The sequence below is a fragment of the Diabrotica virgifera genome, chromosome 8 (assembly GCF_917563875.1).
Source record: "Diabrotica virgifera virgifera chromosome 8, PGI_DIABVI_V3a".
In the NCBI taxonomy this organism is placed as follows: Eukaryota; Metazoa; Arthropoda; class Insecta; order Coleoptera; family Chrysomelidae; genus Diabrotica; species Diabrotica virgifera.
The window spans coordinates 87,934,853-87,957,634 of NC_065450.1; the positions used below are offsets into that span (position 1 = coordinate 87,934,853).

A 22,782-nucleotide genomic window follows, 5' to 3' on the forward strand; every position below is an offset into this window, starting at 1 on the left:
GTGCATGCTTCCTAGGGCGTCATTATCTGAATCTCGTCTTTATGAAAATACATCCTGTAATATATTTGTGTTTTCTGTTTATCGTGCAAGTGCAGTCGTGCATTAATGAAGTTCCTAGTTCCTATAATAAAGTATATACTATAATGAAGTTATAGTAAAGAGAAATAAAAAAGGTCTTTTGTGTAATATTTTTAAGTATAAGTTTAGTATTATAAGAAACTATTTCCTATAAAGGCTTTTTGCTATGTATTCAAAAAATTATGGATACTAGATTGCTTTCTGAAAAGTGTCCTACAAATGTTCATAAGACGTACATTGAATGTACATAAGGTGTACACTGAAAGCTCCAATACAACGTACAATGTACGTTTGTAGCGGACGTTCTATGGACGTCCAATTTTGTGAACTCTGGACATTCGTTGGACGTCCATCGGATGTCCATTGTACCTTAGCGGGACGTCCATTGGACGTTCCAATGTACACAGATGTACGTCCATTGGATGTCCATAAAACGTACTTGTGCTATCTGGGTAGGTAAATGCCCTTCATTATGTAAAATACTAAATTCATTGGCTCACGTTAAGGGGGTGTTTAAGGGGTTTGAAAGTTTAAAAAAATTATAAAAAAAGAAAGAAATATCCGATTGAAAACAAAATTGGTAAAAACATTTACTAGGTAAATGTCCTTCATTATGTAAAATACTAAATTCATTGGCTCACGTTAAGGGGGTGTTTAAGGGGTTTGAAAGTTTAAAAAAATTATAATGAAGTTACTTAAATAAAATAATCTCAACTGATGTATTTCTACATATCCACGCACATTGAGGGAAAGTACCATGTGTGACAACACACCACTAGTTATTTTTCATATAGATATAGATTGAAAAGTTTTGGAGTTGAACCTCTAAATATTTATTATTATGTAGACTAAAAAATACAAAAACTATTTTTTTCAGAAAGGAAACATGAAACGATATCAAAGTGGGACAGAAAAAAAGAAAAGGTTAAAACGAAATCTAGAAATTGCCGAACAGCAGAAAAATTCATTGCACAAATTTTTAAACGTTAGTACGGAAAATGAGCAACCTTGTACAACTTCTGGTAACTCCGAAAACCCTACCGTGGAAATTTCTTTCGAAACATGCATCGCTGGAACATCGAAGGAAAAACTTGAAGAAGTAGAACAGGAACGCGGCGAAAATCCGAAAGTTGAAAATTCCAGTTACGTCCAAGATGACGAAGACACCGATTTTGATGTTACAAAACTGAAGGATATAGCTTTATGGCCCGCGATATTAACGGATAAAATGATTGACTATATTCTTAGAAACAAGCCAACGAATGTAGGGAATATTGAAGAATTAAAATCAGCGTACAAAGATAGAGATGAAGTTTATTATAGAGGACTTTTTCACAAACATTTTTATCGAACGAAGTCAAATGGAATTCAGGAAGACCGATACTGGTTAAAGTTTTCAGAAACAAGCAAAAGTGTTTATTGCTACCCTTGCAAACTGTTTTCTGCATCAAAATCGAAATTGATTACTGGTTTTCAGAACTGGAAAACGATTATCGTTACGTTATCGGACCACGAACTTTCAAAGGAGCACATGGCAGCTATCTGCACTTTATATAAAAGAACTTCAAATTTTAACAGAGTTGATACTCAGTTATTATTGAGAAAAGAAAATGAGGTAAACTACTGGAAGAAAGTCTTGCAGCGGGTTATATCCACAATAAAACTGTTAAGTAGTTTGGGGATTGCGTTCAGAGGGCATAACGAAGGCAAGGATTCCACAAGAAAAGGGAATTATTTAACATGCTTAGAATACCTAAGTGAATATGACGACTTCTTGAAATTGCACCTACAAAAATACGGCAATGAAGGACGAGGAAACGTGAATTATCTGTCTCACAATGTTTGTGATGAATTTATCACCATTATTGGTAGAAAAGTCACAGCACACATAATTGATGAAATTAAGGCTGCAAATTATTATGGGATCATCGTTGACTCTACGCCTGATGTTTCGCATATAGATCAATTGACATTTGTCATAAGATATGTTACGTCCAATGGTGACATCAAAGAGAGATTTGTCGGATTTATACCAATATAAGGGCATACAAGTTCATATTTGGAACAACAAATATTGGATATGTTGGACAAATTGGGAATAGATATTAAAAACTGTCGGGGGCAATCGTTTGACAATGCTGCCAATATGTCAGGAAAATACTCGGGACTTCAGGCGCGGGTTAAACAACACAGTCCGAGTGCGGCATATATCCCTTGTGCCAGCCACTCGTTAAATTTGATTGGAAATTTTGCAGCAGAAAGTTGCAACGCTGCGATTGAATATTTTATGTTTGTGCAGAATTTATTTACTGTTTTTTCTTCATCAACTCATCGTTGGCAAATTTTGTGCAAACAGTTAAATAAGTGTGAAAATGCCGTTTCGGTGAAGAGACTCGTAGATACACGATGGTCAGCAAGAGCGGATGCTGTACGAGCTATAAGACTTGGGTACACGTATATAAAAGCGGCATTAACTGAGATTTGCAATTCGAGCGAAGAGAAAAAAGTCACGATTATCGAGGCAAATTCAATTTTGAAAAAAATGGGCAAATTTGAAACCGCGCTGATGACAGTGATTTGGAACACGATTCTACAGCGACTAAACGCTACGAGTAAATCACTTCAATCAGTTGAGTGTGAATTGTCAAAAGGTTCATCTCTCCTGAAGTCTCTGTACAATTTTATTGACAATTTCAGAGATGAATTTGAAAAAGTACAAGAAGATGCAACTGATTTGTCAGGCCTGACATTTGAAGAAGACGGACAAAGTCGACGACCTCTTAAGAGAAAAACTTTTCATGACGAAGTGAAAGGAGGTGAACACGAGTTTGGAAAGAAGGAAAATTTCCTTGTAAATTCATTTTACGTTATATGTGACAACACCAAGGCAGAGTTAGCTCGGAGAAATCAGACATACGATGCAAACCTAAAGCATTTATGGTATTTTTTGATAAAGCATTGTCAGACGAATCAAAAACATCCGCAGTAAGTTCTCTGAAAGAAATTTACAAGAACGATATTGATGTGTCCAACTTCGAAGACGAATTAAACCAATTTCTACTCTTCCTGCAGGAAAATAACGAGTTAATGACCACCGCAAAAGATATGTACCGAGCTGCCAAAGAAATGTCATCGACTTTTCCTAATGTTGAGACAATTTTAAAAATATTTTTAACGATACCAATTTCGAACGCATCAGGCGAGAGATCTTTTTCTGTACTAAAAAGAGTAAAAAACTATTTAAGAAGTTCGATGGGGGAGGAACGTTTAAATAATATGGCTATATTGTATATAGAACAAGATATATTGGATAAAATTGAGACCGACAAAATAATTGATGAATTTTCAAAAGAAAAAGTAAGGCGTAAATTCATTTGAAATGCGTATGTATATTCAGGGAAAGTGTATGTACTTATATATTATATAACAATAGTAATTATTAAGTCATATGTACATACTACCTATAGTATTTTTACTACAAAAACGTTATTACGTAGGTCAAAATTTTTGACGTAAGAGAACTGTCAAAACATTAGAATGTGACTTTTCATTATTGCCGTGTTTATAATAAACATGGCAATAAAGAAAAGTCACATTCTAAGGTTTTGACAGTTCTCTTACGTCAAAAATTTTGACCTACGTAATAACGTTTTTGTAGTAAAAATACTATACTGTAAATGTTTTTTTTTCAGAATAAACATAATTTTGTTTCGTTCAAAATCGCATGCGTGTATTATTTAAACCACCTACTAACGACTGCTAGTTGCAGACAAATTGGTTACTGGCAAGTTAAAAGATCCATAAAATCGTTATCGTTAAGGCTATTCGCTTTTGTCGAAGGGCCCCGAAATTTTTCCCGCCAGGGGCCCCCAATCGTCTTAATACGCCACTGCTGGTGAGAATTCAAAAGTGCAGGTAGAGCGGGTACATTTTGGTCATATATTTTTGTACGGCATTTTTACCATCGATAGATCCGTGAAGAATATTAAGAAAGCGACCAGTGCCGTAAAAAAATGGTGAGCCACAAAGTTGGTCAATTTTTTTGATTTTCTGACAATTTCCAGGGTAAAGGGCCTAGCCGGGTAAGATGATGAAAAGTGCCCCCAACTCGATTCGAATTCCATATAGGTCACCGTTTAACATATATAGTGAAACTAACTTTCTGAAATTTTTAGCCCCGTAGGTGGTCATGTGACCCACCTAGAGCCTAATTAGGGTTTTTATGTTTTTATTTTTTATCTCAGCCGCATCGAGAACTAGCGAAAAACTTTAAATAAAAAAGTTGTAAGCTTTAAAAAGTTATGTCCGAAAATTTTTTTTAATTTTTGGCGGGAAATTTAATTTTAGAACGATTTTAAAATTTTAAATGAGTATAAAAAAATAACTAAGACATTCGTTTTCACGAAAAAAAATTATAACGTGTATTTTTGCACAATGTTTCACCCTGAACTTTTTCAAATTTTTAAAATTGGTGAAACGCACCTTTAAAAATAAAAAACTGCATTTTTTCGTTTTTTTTTTTCGTTTTTTGATACAATTTTATACATCTTTTTCAAAAAAGGTAACACCGTCACTAGAATAGGTAAAAAACTGAAAAATAATTGGGTTTTGCTTAATAACAATTTTTTGTAACGCCATCCATTTTCAAGATACAGAGCGTTGAAGAAAATAAAATTTTACACATTTTTTACGATTTTGCCGAAACTACTGTCAACATTGTAATAAAGCTTGGCGAGTTTTAAGAGGTAGTTATTGTGCATGTTTTGACATACAATTAAGGATTTAATATTCATCATTGGCGCGCATAGGGGCAATGGTCTGAACTTTTCAAAGACAAAACGATAGTACGCCACTGACATATTTCAAATTAACAATCATTTTTGAATTCCTCGTACAATTTTCGATATAAAAACTTTCTTCTCATTTTTTCATACGACGCGCCGTTTTGCTGCAAAAAATAAAATATCTTAACGCTTCCAAAGTATTCGAATTAGTTTTTATAATGGATGTACAATGTACGAGTTTATGGTAGATGTAGAAACTACTAGAAGTTTGAATACTTTGTAAGGGTTAAGATGTTTTATTTTTTGAATAAAAATGGCGCGTCGTATGAAAAAATAGGAAGACAGATTTTTTGTCTCAAATTGAACGAGGAATTCAAAAACGATTGTTAATTTGAAATATGTCAGTGGCGTACTATCTTTTTTCTTTGAAAAGTTCAGACCTATACCCCTATGCGCGCCAATGATGAATATTAAATCCTTAATTGTATGTCAGAACATGCACAATAACTACCTCTTAAACTCGCCAAGCTTTATTACAATGTTGCCAGTAGTTTCGGCAAAATCGTAAAAAATGTGTAAAATTTTGTTTTCTTCAACGCTCTGTATCTTGAAAATGGATGGCGTTACAAAAAATTTTTATTAAGCAAACCCCAATTATTTTTCAGTTTTTTACATATTCTAGTGACAGTGTTACCTTTTTTGAAAAATATATATAAAATTGTATCAAAAAACGAAAAAAAACCGAACAAATGCGGTTTTTTTATTTTTAAAGGTGCGTTTCACCAATTTTAAAAATTTGAAAAAATTCAGGGTGAAACATTGTGCAAAAATACACGTTATAATTTTTTTTTTCGTGAAAACGAATGTCTTAGTTATTTTTTTATACTCATTTAAAATTTTAAAATCGTTCTAAAATTTAAATTTCCCGCCAAAAATTAAAAAAAATAAGTTTTTCGCTAGTTCTCGATGCGGCTGAGATAAATAATAAAAACATAAAAACCCTAATTAGGCTCTAGGTGGGTCACATGACCACCTAGGGGGCTAAAAATTTCAGAAAGTTAGTTTCACTATATATGCTAAACGGTGACCTATATGGAATTCGAATCGAGTTGGGGGCACTTTTCATCATCTTACCCGGCTAGGCCCCTTGGTCATTTCATTCTGTACGGCATCAATTTCATACTGTTTCAATACAACTTCTAATCCATTATTCCGCAACGCCGTACAAAAATCATGCGACAAGGGGAAAAAATCGAGGGTTGCAATCCCCTCTCTCTCCGTGGTCCGGGGGGTGATTTGAAAAAGTACAGCTTCGGTTCCAAAACATTATCTAGCACTCAAAAGTACTATTAAAAATAATGCCGTCAAAAAAGTATTGTTCTTGGTATACTATATATACTCTGGTATATATAATTTCATGGTATACTTGATTTATAAAGCTAAAAAAATCATTTGACTCTGTACGGCAACTATTTTTTTAACATGATATTGTAAAATAAAATTATTATATAGTACTGCCGTTTAAAAGAAACTGTTCTAAAAAAAATTATAGAGAAATACAAAAACAGAAATTTTTTAAATTATTGCAAAAGTTTAAATATTCATAGATTAATAAAATATAGCAATTTTCTACATTTATCCTTTGTTTTAAATAGTATTAAGATAAATAAATTAGGAAAAAATGATGCCGTACATTTTAATGCAGACCATATCTTTTAGGCTGATGAAAATGACGCTACCATTTTAAAGGTGTAGTACTTTAGGGTCATTTGATACTGTACGGTATTAACATATTTTTGAAGAGAACAATTATTGATAATATGATAAAATCATTATGACGTCTAACTGAAGTTAAAGGGTGTGTAGGTATATAATATCCAAGAATTAAAACTGTAAATCCCAGTATCAACAGTTTTGTATACTTTTCGGTTTAATATATACTTCAAACATTATTGATACATGTATATAATTGATTTGTTTCATTGTAATGATGTGAATAAATAAAACAACTATTTTTTAGAAAAATTACTACTAGAAAACGACTACTTAGCACACAGTACAATATTATAGGCAGGTGTAGATATATGCCTACAAATGATAAACGTCGTAACAGAACGTTGCTCATTAAGCGTTATATAATGTAAATTATATTTATTTAATATTTTTATTACTTTTTATCAATATGAATTTTCAGATTTGTACGGCGTTAACTTTTTATAAATTATTGCATTAAGTACAAATGAACTATCTAATAAATGCCGTATAAAAAATATCGTCATAAATTTCACCTTACATTTCGTTATATGGATTTTTCTTACATTTCATTCTGTGGATTTTTCCTTGAGCTTTTTTATCCCTACAAACCTTTAGACCAACGAAAATGTATATAAAATACTTTCAAAATAAATTAATTTTATGTTGTTTCAAATCACCCCCCGGACCACGGAAAGAGAGGGGATTGCAACCCTCGATTTTCCCCTTGTCGCATGATTTTTGTACGGCGTTGCGGAATAATGGATTAGAAGTTGTATTGAAACAGTATGAAACTGATGCCGTACAGAATGAAATGACCAATTTTACCCTGTAAATTGTCAGAAAATCAAAAAAATGTACCAACTTTGTGTCCCACCATTTTTTTACAGCACTGTGCGCTTTCTTATTATTTTTCATGGATCTATCGATGGTAAAAATGCCGTACAAAAATATATGAACAAAATGTACTCACTCTACCTGCACTTTTGAATTCTCACCAGCACTCAGTTGGACTGCTTACAAGTGACGGTACAGTGCTGAATCTTATTATGTTATGCTCTTATATCGTCCTATATACGTCACCTGGTGGTTCATATGACCCATCCATTTTTGACATGGGCCTGTAGTCTATTTGTTTACCTTCATCTATTTCCAGCTGTTTTATTTTTGTATTCTCCGTTGTTAGGTATTCAGTTTTCTTCAGGTTTATTTCCATCCTATTATTTGTATATTCCTGTTCCAGTTTCCTCATCATAAAACTGAGGTCATCTTGGTCTTGTGCGATCACTATTTGGTCGTCAGCAAAACTTAGGGTATATAGATATTCGTTCCTTATTGGTATACCCATTCCTTCGCCCTTTTTTCCATGGTTTCGGGGTTTTTCCAGGAATATTTTGAACAGGGTAGGGGATGCGGAGCAGCTCTGTAGTAGACCCTTTGTCGTCTTAAATGGGCTGCATATTCTGTTGTCCGTTTTGATAGCTACTGTATTATTCTTGTAGAGTACTTTTACTGCTGTTATAGTCCAGGGTAATAAGGTTTTTTCCATGACACTTGAACAGCCAGGGTGCTGAAGCGTTTTTTCGACAGGTAATACTTATAAGAGCACATTGTAACTAGTTCCTGCGTAGGATCTGGCGGCCATTTTTATTTATAAACAATTAAGTGTAAAAAAATGGCATTTTTCACTTTTTTTTCAAATCAATGGAAAGCAGGAAAACTTATGGTTTTTTAGTACAAATATCTTCGAGATTATGGAAAAAGCTTTAAAATTACGTTTTACAAAGTTTGATACACTCATTTATTGTTAATATAATTGCGAATGAAGGTCGGAATTGCAAAAAAATTATTTTCGCAATAACTGTTGTAAAAATTAGTGTACAGCTTTGAAATTTTTCTCAAATAAGGGTTCTTTGGTGTTTAATATATGATAAAAATTTCAAAGCGTTCAATTCAATTGTTTAAATTTTATTCAAATTGTTAATCCCAGAGAGCATTTTTTTGCAATAACATAAGTCAGAAGAAAATAACGTTAGAACCATTCCACAGGTGTCAAATGAAATAGCATGAGCTATATTTTCAACTTGGTTTAAAAAAGTGAATAATAAATGCATTTATTAGTAATAAATAATTATGCAATAGTATCGTAAATCTTTCCTTATAAACTTTTTATTTTGTTATATAAGAAATTATACATATTTATTACAATTATTTATCAATTATGATATCGATAACATTACTTGGTAGTTGTGTACTTAAATCAGGGTAAAAAAGTTAATTTTTTTGGAAAAAGTTATTCAAAAATTGTATAAAGAAAAATTGACGATACTTTTGCATAATTATCTATTACTAATAAATGCATTTTTTATTCACTTTTTTAAACCATGTTGAAAATGTAGATCATGCTCTTTCATTTGACACCTGTGGAATGGTTCTAAGGTCATTTTTTTCTGACTTATGTTATCGCAAAAAAAATGCTCTCTGGGATAAACAATTTAAATAAAATTTAAACAATTGAATGAATCGCTTTGAAATTTTTATCACATATTAAGCACCAAAGAACCTTCATTTGACAAAAATTTGACAAAAATAAGGGTCCGGTCCTGGTAAATGGACAGTTAACACGCAGTTAGAAGTAGCTCCTGTTAAAAATTAAAATTCAATGGTTTAAACGAACAGTAAATTAATGAAATTTAATATAGAACAAAATATAAGGTGCAGTGAATTAGTGTGTAAAACAACAGCCAGAATCTGTAAGTTATTGCATGCTTTTTCTCAATTTTAAAATTCGTAAACAGTAGAAAAATAGAAATTAATACAAATTATATAGAAATTAATACAATTTATTCATAAAAAGATAAGGTGATTAGTAATAATAGAGATAAAAACCGTCGTATAAAAGTAGAAATAATCACTTCAAAATTTTTGAGATCTAAACAGGTCAGGGCTTAAAAAAAATTCAAAATAATAGTCAAAACGTTCAGTAGGTAGAAAACACTCTTCCGCGGGGTTGAACCGAGGGTGTTTTTTCTGGCGCCAGCTGTAAAGCACAAAGAAATGGATAACATGGAAGAGATTAAAGACATGTTTTCGATAATCCAGGCGAAATTAACAACGATGGAGGAAAAAATGGATAAAAATTCGGAAATAATAATAGTTCTCAAAAGGGAAAATCAAAAATTAAAAGAAATAATAAAAAATCAAGAAAAAAGGCTAGATATAGTAGAGAAAGAAATAAGAAGAAATAATATTGTATGTGTTGGCATAGAAGACATAAATAACGAAACACAGAGAGAGGTGGAAGATAAAATTCAGAAAGTTTTCAACAACATCGGAGCAGAGGTCAATGTGAAAACTGACACCACAGAAATATGTAGACTGGGAGTATTCAAAGCAAACAAAAACAGACCAATTCTAATAAAGCTGCAAAACTGGGCAAAGAAAAGAGATGTGTTCGAAAAATCTAAAAAGCTAAAGGGCACCGATATTTGGATATCTGATGACTTCCCAAAAAAGGTGCAATAAGAAAGAAAAATGCTGCTACCATATCTCAGAGAAGCAAGAGAAAATGGAAAACGAGCATATCTCAGACAAAATAAATTAATTGTAAATGACAAGAGCTATACAGTGGAAAACTTTAACGAACAAGAACAAGAACAAAAAGAAAAATACTACAAACGCTCTACAAGTGAACGATCCCCAGAGAGTGATCGGCTAAATGAACAACAAAGGAAATTTACTAAAACAGACCCAAAAAACTAGCAAGTGATGGTCAAAGGGTGGACGTACAGGATAATGACTAGGCGTGGATACGGAAAACGAATAAGAGAGCACCGAAAAGTAATAGAAATAGAAAATTGAAAGGTTTAATAAATATAGGAACGTGGAATGTAAAAACTATGCTAGCCATGGGCAAAATGGAAGAAGTAGCAAAAGAAATGAGAGATTATAAGATAGACATAATAGCATTGCAAGAATTGAGGTGGAAGGGAGAAGGCAGGATCGACAAGCAAAATTACACAATGTACTACGGAGGAGAAAATACACAAGGTAGAAATGGAACAGGCTTCATGATAAGTAGAAGATGGAGAGAATATGTATTAGAATTTAAAAAAGTAAATGGAAGAATATCTTATTTAAGGATAAAGAATAGAGCTGCTAATATCTCAATTATAAATATCTATGCACCCACAGAACAAGCCGATGATCAAGAGAAGGATGTTTTTTATGAAGCTCTAGAAAGGCTCTGTGAGGAAATTAAAAATCATGACACACTTATAATTCTAGGAGACTTCAATGCAAAGATGGGTAAAGAGGAACATTGGAGATCGGTAGCAGGGAAAGAAACAGCACATGACACAACAAATGAAAATGGGGCAAGAATGGGCAATCTAGCAACAGATATGAATATGTTTGTAGTAAGTACTAAATTTCGGCACAAGCTAGAGCATAAAATAACATGGCTTATTCCAGGAAGAAATACAGGAAACCAAATTGATCATGTTCTAATAAATAAAAAGAGAACAAGAATGATCCAAGATGTAAGGTCATATCGAGGCGCGGATGTGGGATCTGACCACTTCCTTGTAATAGCAAAGCTTAAGCTAAGAATGATAGATATGGAGAAAAAAGAAAACAAAAGGAAAAGATGGAGAATAGAAGAGTTAAAAACAAAGAAACGGCAATATCAACAAGAAATGGAACAACAACTATTGGAAAATGTAGAAAATGAAAACATTGAAACAGACTGGGAAAATATACGAAGAAGTATAGAAAACACAGCAAATACAGTGCTAGGAAGAAAATATGTAGAGAAAAGGAATGACTGGTTCGACAAAGAGTGCGAAGAAATATTAAAGAAGAAAAAATCAGCAAGACTCAAATGGTTAAGAACGGGAAGCACAGATGATTACAGAATATACCAAAAAATCAGAGGTGATACCACAAAACTAATAAAACACAAAAAGGTGAGGTGGATTGAAGAAACCATGGATGCACTGGAAAAAGACACAAAAAACAACGGCAAGCTGTATAAATATATTAACAAGCAAAATAAAAAATTAAATATGGCAACATTAGAAAAGAAAGAGTGGCAAAATTATTTCACAAATCTCTTGACGCAAGAAAACATACAAGCAAATGAAGATGAAGTTTTGGAAATAACAGAAGAAGAACGGCCTGAACAAAACATACCAACGGCAGAAGAATTTAACGAAGTGATAAACCAACTAAAACAAAATAAAGCAGGGGGAACAGACTGTTTAGTTAATGAGTTGATTAAACATGGAGGGACAGCAATACAGCAAAGACTGTATAACCTGATTAAACAGATTTGGATAAAAGAACCAATGCCTAAAGAATGGGAAAAAGGGTTAATTATTCCGATATTTAAAAAAGGAAACCCAAAAGTTTGTGAAAACTACAGAGGCATTACTCTTCTAAATGTGGTTTATAAGATCTTGACCACAATGATAAATAAACGATTGATGGAGCATACAGATATAAAAATAGGGGATTATCAAAATGGTTTTAGGAAAGGAAGATCTACCGTAGATGCCATACACATAGTGACTCGAGACAGTCGAGAAATTCTATGAATATGACATGTGGCTGCATATCCTCTTTATTGACTTCAAGCAATCATTTGACAGTATTAAGAGGCCAGAAGTAGTAAACGATATGAGGAATATAGAAGTGCCTGGAAAGATGATAAGACTCGTGGAAATGACGATGAAAGAATCAATGGCATCCGTATTAACGCAGGAAGGAACAACAGAAGAATTCGAATACAATGTAGGAGTAAGACAAGGAGATGGGCTGTCAACTACGCTCTTTAACATAACTTTAGACGCCATAATTAAGACGTGCAAACTCAATGGGACGATCACCAACAATTCAGTCCAGAGAGTAGCATATGCTGATGACCTAGCGGTGCTGGCGAGAGACAAAAGAACCTTAGATGACATAACCAGACAAATTGAAAAGGAAGCGGTGAAAAGAGGCTTAACAATAAATGAAGAGAAAACTAAATACATGAAAATAGAGAGGAAAAACAAAGATACAGAGGAAAGAAATATAAAAATCGGGAATTATAATTTTGAAATAGTCAGTAATTTTCAATACCTAGGAGTCACAATTAACAACAAAAATGAAAGAAACATAGAAATTACCAACAGAATACAAGCGGGCCATAGAGCATATTATAAGTACAAAAGTATTTTAAAAAACAAAAAAATCAGCAGGGTTACGAAAATCCGAGTATACAGAACAGCAATTCGAACAGTGGTGATATATGGGGCAGAAACCATGAGCCTAACAAAGAGGGAAGAAGAAATGTTAAAAATATTTGAAAGAACAATGATAAGAAGAATTTATGGACCAAAGAAAACAGTGCACGGAGATTATGAAAGGCTCTTGAATTTAGAAATAAGAGACATACTAGGAGGTGAGGACATAGTGAAAGCTATAAAAACCCAGCGACTACGGTGGTTTGGACACTTAAGAAGAATGGGAGAAGAAAAAGATGTAAGAAAAGTTACAATGTGGAACCCAAATATAACAAGGGCGAAAGGAAGACCAAAAAGCAGGTGGGAAGACCAGGTATTGGAGGACATAAAAAGATTGGAAGTGCCAAGATGGAGACAGAAAATACAGGACCGGGATATATGGAGGAAAATAACAAAGGACGCAAAGAGGAACCCTAGATTAGACTAGTTAACTTGAGAGAAGAAAGAATGTGGAGTGACTCACCACAATAAATGAGTCAATGAGCTCAATAAGAGTGGCTCCAACTCCGCACAGAGTGTATAGCCTGTATATATAATACTTATAAGAGCACATTGTAACTATTTCCTGCGTAGGATCTGGCGGCCATTTTTATTTATAAACAATTAAGTGTCAAAAAATGGCATTTTTCACTTTTTTTTTTTCAAATCAATGGAAAACAGGAAAACTTATGGTTTTTTTAGTACAAATATCTTCGAGATTATGGAAAAAGCTTTAAAATTACGCTCAATAACTGTTGTAAAAATTAGTGTACAGCTTTGAAATTTTTGTCAAATAAGGGTTCTTTGGTGTTTAATATATGATAAAAATTTCAAAGCGTTCAATTCAATTGTTTAAATTTTATTCAAATTGTTTATCCCAGAGAGCATTTTTTTGCAATAACATAAGTCAGAAGAAAATAACGTTAGAACCATTCCACAGGTGTCAAATGAAAGAGCATGAGCTATATTTTCAACTTGGTTTAAAAAAGTGAATAATAAATGCATTTATTAGTAATAAATAATTATGCAAAAGTATCGTAAATCTTTCCTTATAAACTTTTTATTTTGTTATATAAGAAATTATACATATTTATTACAATTATTTATCAATTATGATATAGATAACATTACTTGGTAGTTGTGCACTTAAATCAGGGTAAAAAAGTTAATTTTTTTATAAAAAGTTATTCAAAAATTGTATAAAGAAAAATTGACGATACTTTTGCATAATTATCTATTACTAATAAATGCATTTTTTATTCACTTTTTTAAACCATGTTGAAAATGTAGCTCATGCTCTTTCATTTGACACCTGTGGAATGGTTCTAAGGTCATTTTTTTCTGACTTATGTTATCGCAAAAAAATGCTCTCTGGGATAAACAATTTAAATAAAATTTAAACAATTGAATGAATCGCTTTGAAATTTTTATCACATATTAAGCACCAAAGAACCCTCATTTGACAAAAATTTCAAAGTTGTACACTAATTTTTACAACAGTTATTGAGAAAATATTTTTTTTGGAATTCTGACCTTTTTTCGCAATTATATTAACAATAAATGCGTATATCAAACGTTGTATTACTAGTCCTGTCGCCAGTAGGGGTACAACGGCCTCCTTAATTCAGATGGACTTACCCAAGTTTTCTTTATGTATTTTGACCCGTAGAACACGAATTTTTTGGGTAACAGTCGATCCGGATGTCGATAAGATTGTTATAAACAAAGAACTTGAGGAATCACATAACAGCGATTTTTCGCAAAACAAAACATGTTTTTGTATTCTTTGGGTCATTCTAAGCAAAAAATTATTTTACAAGTTTTTTGATAGGATGCATAGTTTTCGGCATAAACGGGGTTGAACTTTCAAAAAATCGAAAAATTGCAATTTTTGAACCCGAATAACTTTTGATTGAAAAATAAAATAGCAATTCTGCTTACCGCATTTGAAAGTTCAAGTAAAATTCTATCGGTTTTGATTATTTTCATTGCTAGAAATTAATTTTTTTATTGTTAAACAAAGCTATCAACACCTAGTGATTGAATGATGTTTTCAATGCATTTCTAATTTGAAATCGAACGAGTAGGCGCGCATACAGAATTTCTACGTACATTACGTCCATTAAAACGAATGCATTGGGCCCGGGAAACACTATGTGTTTATACCTTTATTTAACAAATAAAAAATTATTTTTTAGCAATGCAAACAATCAAAACCGATATAATTTGACTTGAACTTTCAAATGCAGTAATCAGAATTGCTATTTTATTTTTTAATCAAAAGTTATTCCGGTTCAAAAATTGCACTTTTTCGATTTTTTGAAAGTTTAACCGCGTTTATCTCGAAAACTACGCGTCCTACGAAAAAACTTGTAAGACCATTTTTTGCTGAGAATCACCCAAAAAATACAAAAAAATATTTTGTTTTGCGAAAAATCGCTGCTATGTAATTCCTCAAGTTCTTTGTTTATAACAATCTTATCGACATCCGGATCAACTGTTACCCAAAAAATTCGTGTTCTACGGGTCAAAATACATAAAAAAAACTTGGGTAAGTCCATCTGAATTAAGGAGGCCGTTGTACCCCCCCTGGCGACAGGACTATACGTCATTTTAAAGCTTTTTCCATAATCTCGAAGATATTTGTACTAAAAAAATCATAAGCTTCACTGTTTTCCGTTGATTTGAAGAAAAAGGGGGAAATGCCATTTTTTGACAGTTAATTGTTTATAAATAAAAATGGCCGCCAGATCCTACGCAGGAAATAATTATAATTTATTCCTATAGGTATTACCTCTCGAAAAAACGCTTCAGTACCCTGGCTGCTGAAGTGTCACGAACAGGGTATATTTTTGTCTTATTACCCTGGCCTATTATTAATCTTCGTGGAACTTCTTGTTGCTGTCTTCCGCTGTTGTTGATGTCTTCCATTGCTTCCCATAGCATGGTTCTAGGTATCGAAGCAAGATGTGGGAAGTAATGGAAGCAATGGAATGGACATTCAATTTTTCTGAACCGAAAAATTTACCGGGAAAAAATGATATTTTACCACACTTTCTAGTGGATGAAGAAGCTTTTGCTCTTGATACGTTTGTGATGATGCAAAATTCCCAGAGATTTGCAAGACATGACACCCAGAAAGATATTTTTAACTATAAACTATCTCGTGCTCGGCGTGTAGTGGAAAACGCTTTCGGCTTGTTATCCCAAGTATTTAGGATATTTTAGATGCCAATACCAATTTTGCCTAAAACTTGTTACGATTTAATAGTCTCTGTATGTTGATTGCACAACATGCTATGAAAAGGTTATTTCGAACAATACCAAATTTCTAGTTATCACCGGAATGAAGAAGAAATACCGTCTGATGATATGATCAGATTGGCGAGTACTAGTGGTTTTGCTTTTGCCGGATATATTCAAGACACATTAAAAAAATATTATTAACTAACAGACAAAAGAGACGAGATAGAATAAAGCAAAATGTAACAATAGATCCATATACCATATACCTTTGAAAGGGTAGAGAGTTTTAAAGATCTCAGAGCGACAATTACCACAGATAACGAATTCACAAAAGAGATAAAAGCGAGAATTCACAACACTATTAAATCTAAGAGCCTAATACAAATATCAAAAATGAAGATATACAGGGTGTCCAGAAACTCTACCCTCAAACGAAGACTGGAGATTCATCAGATAATTTTAAGACAAGTTAACCCAATTCACCTAATCCGAAAATGCTTCCTGATGGAGCTAGAGCTCTTTGAAGATGGCGTCTTGGAATTAGTTTTTCTTAAATATCTCCAGAACGCTTCTGTTTAGAAAAACAAAAACTAGTACGCTTATTTATCTTGCAGAGATAAATCAATTACGAATTTCTAGTACCGATCATGTATGCACGCCAATGGTGAATATAAAATTCTTAATTGTATGTCAAAAAATGCGCAATAATTACCTCTTAAAACCTACCAAATTTCATTTGCATATCTCAACCGGTTTTTAGAGCAATAAATAAATCGTCAGTTTGCAAGAAAGAATTCAACATCCCGTATATCGGAAACGGAACATTTGCGGACATATGTTTATAAAGCAAACGGTCATTATTTTTTAATGCAGAATTACCCCTTAAAGTTTGTCACACTTATTTAGAAACACCCTGTATTGATCAAGAGCGTGGCTAGTTGTTAAAGTACCTAACTTTTTTATTATCCCACATAAGCGAATCAATCAAAAAACAGAATGTTAAGAAAACCTGAGGCTATAGTTGGGTTTTAATTTCAGTATTTTATAAATGCTAGAATATTCCACAGGGTTTGTTGAATTTTGAGAAAAAAACACAGTTTGATTGGTACACCCGGTATACAATGACAGTTTACCATTCTAGCAACAATATTATTACAGTGATATTGTTAATGAATAAGGCTATAACATATTAAAAAATCACTTAAATCGGACAAGTTTAGGAAATACGAGACATCAAAAATGACCCATTTTGTGGGTTGCCCGTTTTTCGTGCCGATGAGTGTAGTTAGCAGAGTTGTTTTGCCGAGTAATTTGACATTTTTTCCTTACGGCAGTATTTTTAGCATCCTTTTGATTCTTTTAACAGTCGAGATATTCTAAAACTTATCAATATAAATAATCTAGGCGCCAAATAGGGGTCACCGTGGCCTTTTTAATTTTGGTGGGTCCACCCATATTTTTTTATTAATTTTTGGCTGCTGATTACGCATTTCGAGGGTGCATTTAAATCCGAGTGGTCAAAAAATTGTTATAAACAAAATAAACTATCTTTATTTGTTATAAACAATTTATTTGTTTATAAATTGTTTATAAGGCTCTAACTTGTAAACTAAAACAGATACAAAAAATTGTCTCAAATAAAATTTGTTCTTTGAATAAAAATAAAGAAAATGGCTTTAATCCAATAATTACAACTCGCGATATTGTAAAATTAGTGCAAAATAAGACAAGTGTTTTTCGAAACTTCTTCAATCGTAACTCAGCTTTGACCCATGGCAATGAGCTTTACAAAGTTTCATTTTAAAGCTTATTTTATAGACTTTCAATCAAAATTTATTTAATTACTTTATCCTTATTTGTATTAAAGTTATACCCGTTTAAAGTTGCAAAAATTTGTAAATTAATTTGTATGTAGGTATTTTGTTATCTCAACCAATATTAATAAATTAAGGATTAGTCCGGATTAATAATATGTATTTATTTACGAAAAATTATTTTGACTGACTATTTTCACGGCCAACCTAATAAAATTGCACATAATTTTTGTTTCAATTAATGTTTACCTTAAATAATCACGAATAACTCGCAAATTAAAGCAGTTAGGTATAGGGAATGCTTATGAAATAAGAAAAGTACCATAAAACATCATTTCATTACAATACTAAAATACAGGGTGTTTCATTTAAGAAATACTCATTCCGAGTTTCGACCAACCCTGTATACTAAAATTAAACATTTCGCTATATTAATAATTTTTAACAATAGTAAACTATGTTAAAAATCATTAGAACATAACTAGAATTTTTGGTGTCACATTAATACAATTCTACAGGGTGTGAATGTTGCTACGGAATATATAAAAAAAAACGTAATTCTCTTTTAAACTGCACTGTATAATATTAGAAAACCTCAATTAGAGCGATAACAATGAGAAGAATCCAAAAAAGTAAAAATATACAGGATGTCCCATTAAAAAACGAAATAGAAAATAGATGAAAATATTTTCCTTAAATAGTTCATTCTTCAAAACTCCTTAATTCCAATGTTCATGATCCAGTTACCTTTAGTTCTTGAGATATTTTTAATTGGACCTTTATATGCCTCACCCTGTATATATGTATATTAATTATAATTTGTATCGAACGGTTTGAGCTCGTACCTTTTCGCTGTGAGCCGATCTTGTGCCTCCGGAGCGAGCTATTAAAATATCGACATCTTGGCCTTCAAAGTATAAATGTTTATTGTTCAAATTGTTTAAAATCCTTATAAACAAGTTAATTTACAATTTTTTAAGAAAATTACAACTTTAAACGAGTATAACTTTAAAACAAAAAAAGATGAAGATTTGTAGACTTATTTAAAAGTCTATAAATCAAGCTTTAAAATGGGACTTTGTAAAGCTCATTTGCATGCGCCAAAGCAGAGTTATAGTTAATGGATTTTTGAGGAGCTATGACCTTGAAAACGAAATAAAGAATATAACTAAACATCTCTTTTCTTACTCAGACTCTAAAGTTTTTTGCAATATTTTGGAACTGAAAATATTTAATTATATTATTAACGTATTGAATTTTGACCATTCTGCCGATTTAGTACACAAAATTATGTGAAATTTTCAAGGTCACAGCTCTTCCCAAAATCCATTACCCATACGGTTGAAAATGTTTCGAAAAATACTTTTATCCACTCTATCTCATAGTATGCATAAGTTTTTAGTTTGTGAAAACTATCATTATATTAGATAGCAGTGCGTGAAGGATTTAAAGTGTGCGGAAGTAACAATGTATTTTAAATGGGGTTTACTTTTTCGCACTGTTTTTTGGCACACTTTCATAATGAGCGATCCACAATTATTGGGATCAAAGCTAGCCGTGCAAAAAATTACGCATGTCTTGTTTTAATCTGAATTTATATCATTGGTTTATCAATTAATTTTGATTAACATTATAAAACATAAAAAATCAGTTAAAATCTTTAACGCAGAACTTTAATCAAAAATAAAAAGAATTAACAAAATTATAAGTAACAATAATAAATAACATCAAACAATATTCTGTATATGTCCACCACCAACATCTCTACACTAGGTTCGCTTTCAAGATGCAGTAGAAATAAACAAACCACGACACGTTAAATGCTACTAGGAGCACTCCCGAATCATAATTTACAATGTATAAACTTTGGAAATCATGATTTGGGATTTACAATGTATATACATTGTAAATTATGATTCGGTTGTGCTCCTAGTGGCATTTAACGTGTCTTGGTTTGTCTATTTCTACTGCATCTTGAAAGCGAACCTAGTGTATATAACCTAACTTTTCTTGTTGAGTTGACGTACACTGCAAAGGTGAGGTAAACTGGAACGTATATCTGAATTATGAATAGACACGTACTGTATAGCTATCTCTGTCGTTATAATCAAATAACTCGCGTTGTCATGGTGATGACATTTGAGCAATAAATTACAGCAAAAGTTTTGACAGTTTTGTGGTTTGAAAGAAGTCATAAATTTGAAATGTCAAAGGTCTAAAAATTGTAGAATAGAAATGAATTCCAGTGACGAAAACCTACAGTTTTTTTATTTGTTTATCGTAGATAAAATATTGTATGAAACTGTGCGTGAAGTATTTTTGCGAACTTACGCGATGTATAGCACTCGCTCCGCTGTCGCTCGTGCTCTAGACACGCGTGCGTTCGCAAAAAGCATACTTCACGAACTGTTTCATAAATAACTATTTCTACAACCACTATTCAAAGTGCACTTTTCTGCACAGTTTTATGTTAACAAAGTTGATATTTTCTCACAGTGTAAGATTTATGACAATAGTGTGCAGAAAAGTGACATTTCTGTGCCGGAAAGTGACGTTTCTGTGCCGAAAAGTTACTTTCTGAACAGTACCATTACATTCCACAATAAAATCATATATTATAACATGTTTAGATGAAATGGTTTTATTTAAGATATTAGATTTGATAGTGCTAATGTCCGAGAAATCTGCAAAATGCGCTACTTTAACACATTATTTTTGAACTTTACATTTGGTATTTTACGAATGACTACCTCATTCTGAGTAACGTTATACAGGGTGTAACAAAAATACAGGTCACAAATTAAATAACATATTCTGGGATCAAAAATAGTTCGAATGAACCTAACTTACCTTAGTACAAATATGTACATAAAAAAAGTTACAGCCCTTTGAAGTTACAAAATGAAAATCGATTTTTTCGAATATATCGAAAATTATTGGAGATTTTTTATTGAAAATGGACATGTGGCATTCTTATGGCAGGAACATCTTAAAGAAAAATTATAGTGAAATTTGTGCACCCCATAAAAATTTTATGGGGATTTTGTTCCCTTAAAGCCCCCCAAACTTTTGTGTACGTCTCAATTAAATTATTATTGTGGTACCATTAGTTAAATTCAATATTATTAAGACTTTTTTGCCTCTTAGTATTTTTTCGATAAGGCAGTTTTTATCGAGTTGAGGCTTATTTTTCAATATGTTTACATAAAAATTTTATGGGGGTTTTGTTCTTTTAAATCCCCCAAATGTTTATGTACGTTCCAATTAAAATATTACTGCGGTACCATTAGTTAAACACAGTGTTTTTAAAACTTTTTTGCCTCTTTGTATTTTTTCGAAAAGGCACCTTTTATCGAGATATGACTTCTTTTTTAATATGGTTCAAAATATCCCTAAAAATGTAAATCATAAATCAATGTTCATATGTATTAGTACATACCAAGCCTCCATAATCGTACTTAACCATATACAGATATGTGGTGGATTTGACAAATACTCGAAATATCTCGATAAAAGCTAACTTTTCGAAAAAGTACTAAGAGGCAAAAAAGTTTTTAAAACATTGTGTTTAACTAATGGTACTGCAACAATAATTTAATTGGAACGTACACAAAAGTTTGGGTGGGTTTAAAGGAACAAAACCCCCATAAAATTTTTATGGGGTGTCCAAATTTCACTATAATTTTTTCTTAAGATGATACTGCCATAAGAATGCCACATGTTAATTTTCAATAAAAAATCTCCAATAGTTTTCGATAAATTCGAAAAAATCGATTTTCATTTTGTAACTTAAAAGGGCTGTAACTTCTTTTATGTGCACATTTGTACTAAGGTAAGTTAGGTTCGATCGAATTATTTTTGGTCCCAGAATATGTGATTAAATTTATGACCTGTATTTTTGTTACACCCTGTATATTCTGTTTACATCTGTGGTTAAAATATAGACAAATATACAACATGTAAAACAATTATTATACTTAATTATCGAATAGAAAGTAAATTATGGATGTTACAACTGTTTTAATTTACAATTTTATTCTTAATAAACATTTTATACGTATCAATTAACCAATAAGGATTTAGCAACCTCAGCAAGATACGTCCAATGAAGTAGGCCTGGTGGAAATCCGGCACTGCATAAATATAACGTCAAATGTGACATTATTTTGTAATAATTTATTTAAAATAGTTTAAATTCAAACAAATTAAGGCAGTGCATTAATTTTTTAACTGATTTCTGTGTAATTTGTTTAGGTATAAGGAATTTAAATTGATTAGTATTAATTAAATACAGTTTAAAATTTATAATTTATTATTATAATAAATCTTCGTTTGGAAACTGTGATTTTTATTTTTAGCAAAAACTGTGGTTGTAGAAAAAGTATAACACGTGCAAAAAGGTAATTTCTCACTCGTGTGAATTGCGGCACTCGCTTGCGCTCGTACCGCAACTTTTCAAACTCGTGAGAAATTAGTACCTTTCTCCACTTGTTGCACAATATACTATATTTTGCAACCATGTTGCACTAATTTACAATATCTCGAGTTCTTATTATTTGATTAAAGTTTAGTAAACGCATTTTCTTTGTTTTTTATGAAGGAACAAATTTGATTTGATTTTTTTTATTTCTTTTAGTTTACTAGCTAGAGCCTTATAAGCAATTTAGAAACAATTAAATTGTTTATAACAATTTTTTGACCTCGAAATTTGTAATCAGCAGAAAAAAATACATAAAAATAACTTGGGTCAACCCATCGGAATTGAAAAGGCCACTGTGACAATTGGTCTTGTTGTTGGCAATTGTTGGCACCTAGACTAAAATCAATAAATAAATAAAACAC

The 22,782-nt window shown here is 32.0% G+C and overlaps 1 protein-coding gene across 1 annotated transcript; it reads left to right on the forward strand.

Annotated features, from left to right (window-relative positions):
• Positions 1-964: 964 nt before the first annotated feature.
• On the forward strand, positions 965-3,775 carry LOC126890202 (zinc finger MYM-type protein 5-like). Its single transcript, XM_050659055.1, has 2 exons — positions 965-1,784; positions 3,771-3,775. Exons 1-2 carry the CDS (start codon positions 965-967, stop codon positions 3,773-3,775), a joined length of 825 nt encoding a protein of 274 aa, XP_050515012.1.
• Positions 3,776-22,782: the final 19,007 nt, after the last annotated feature.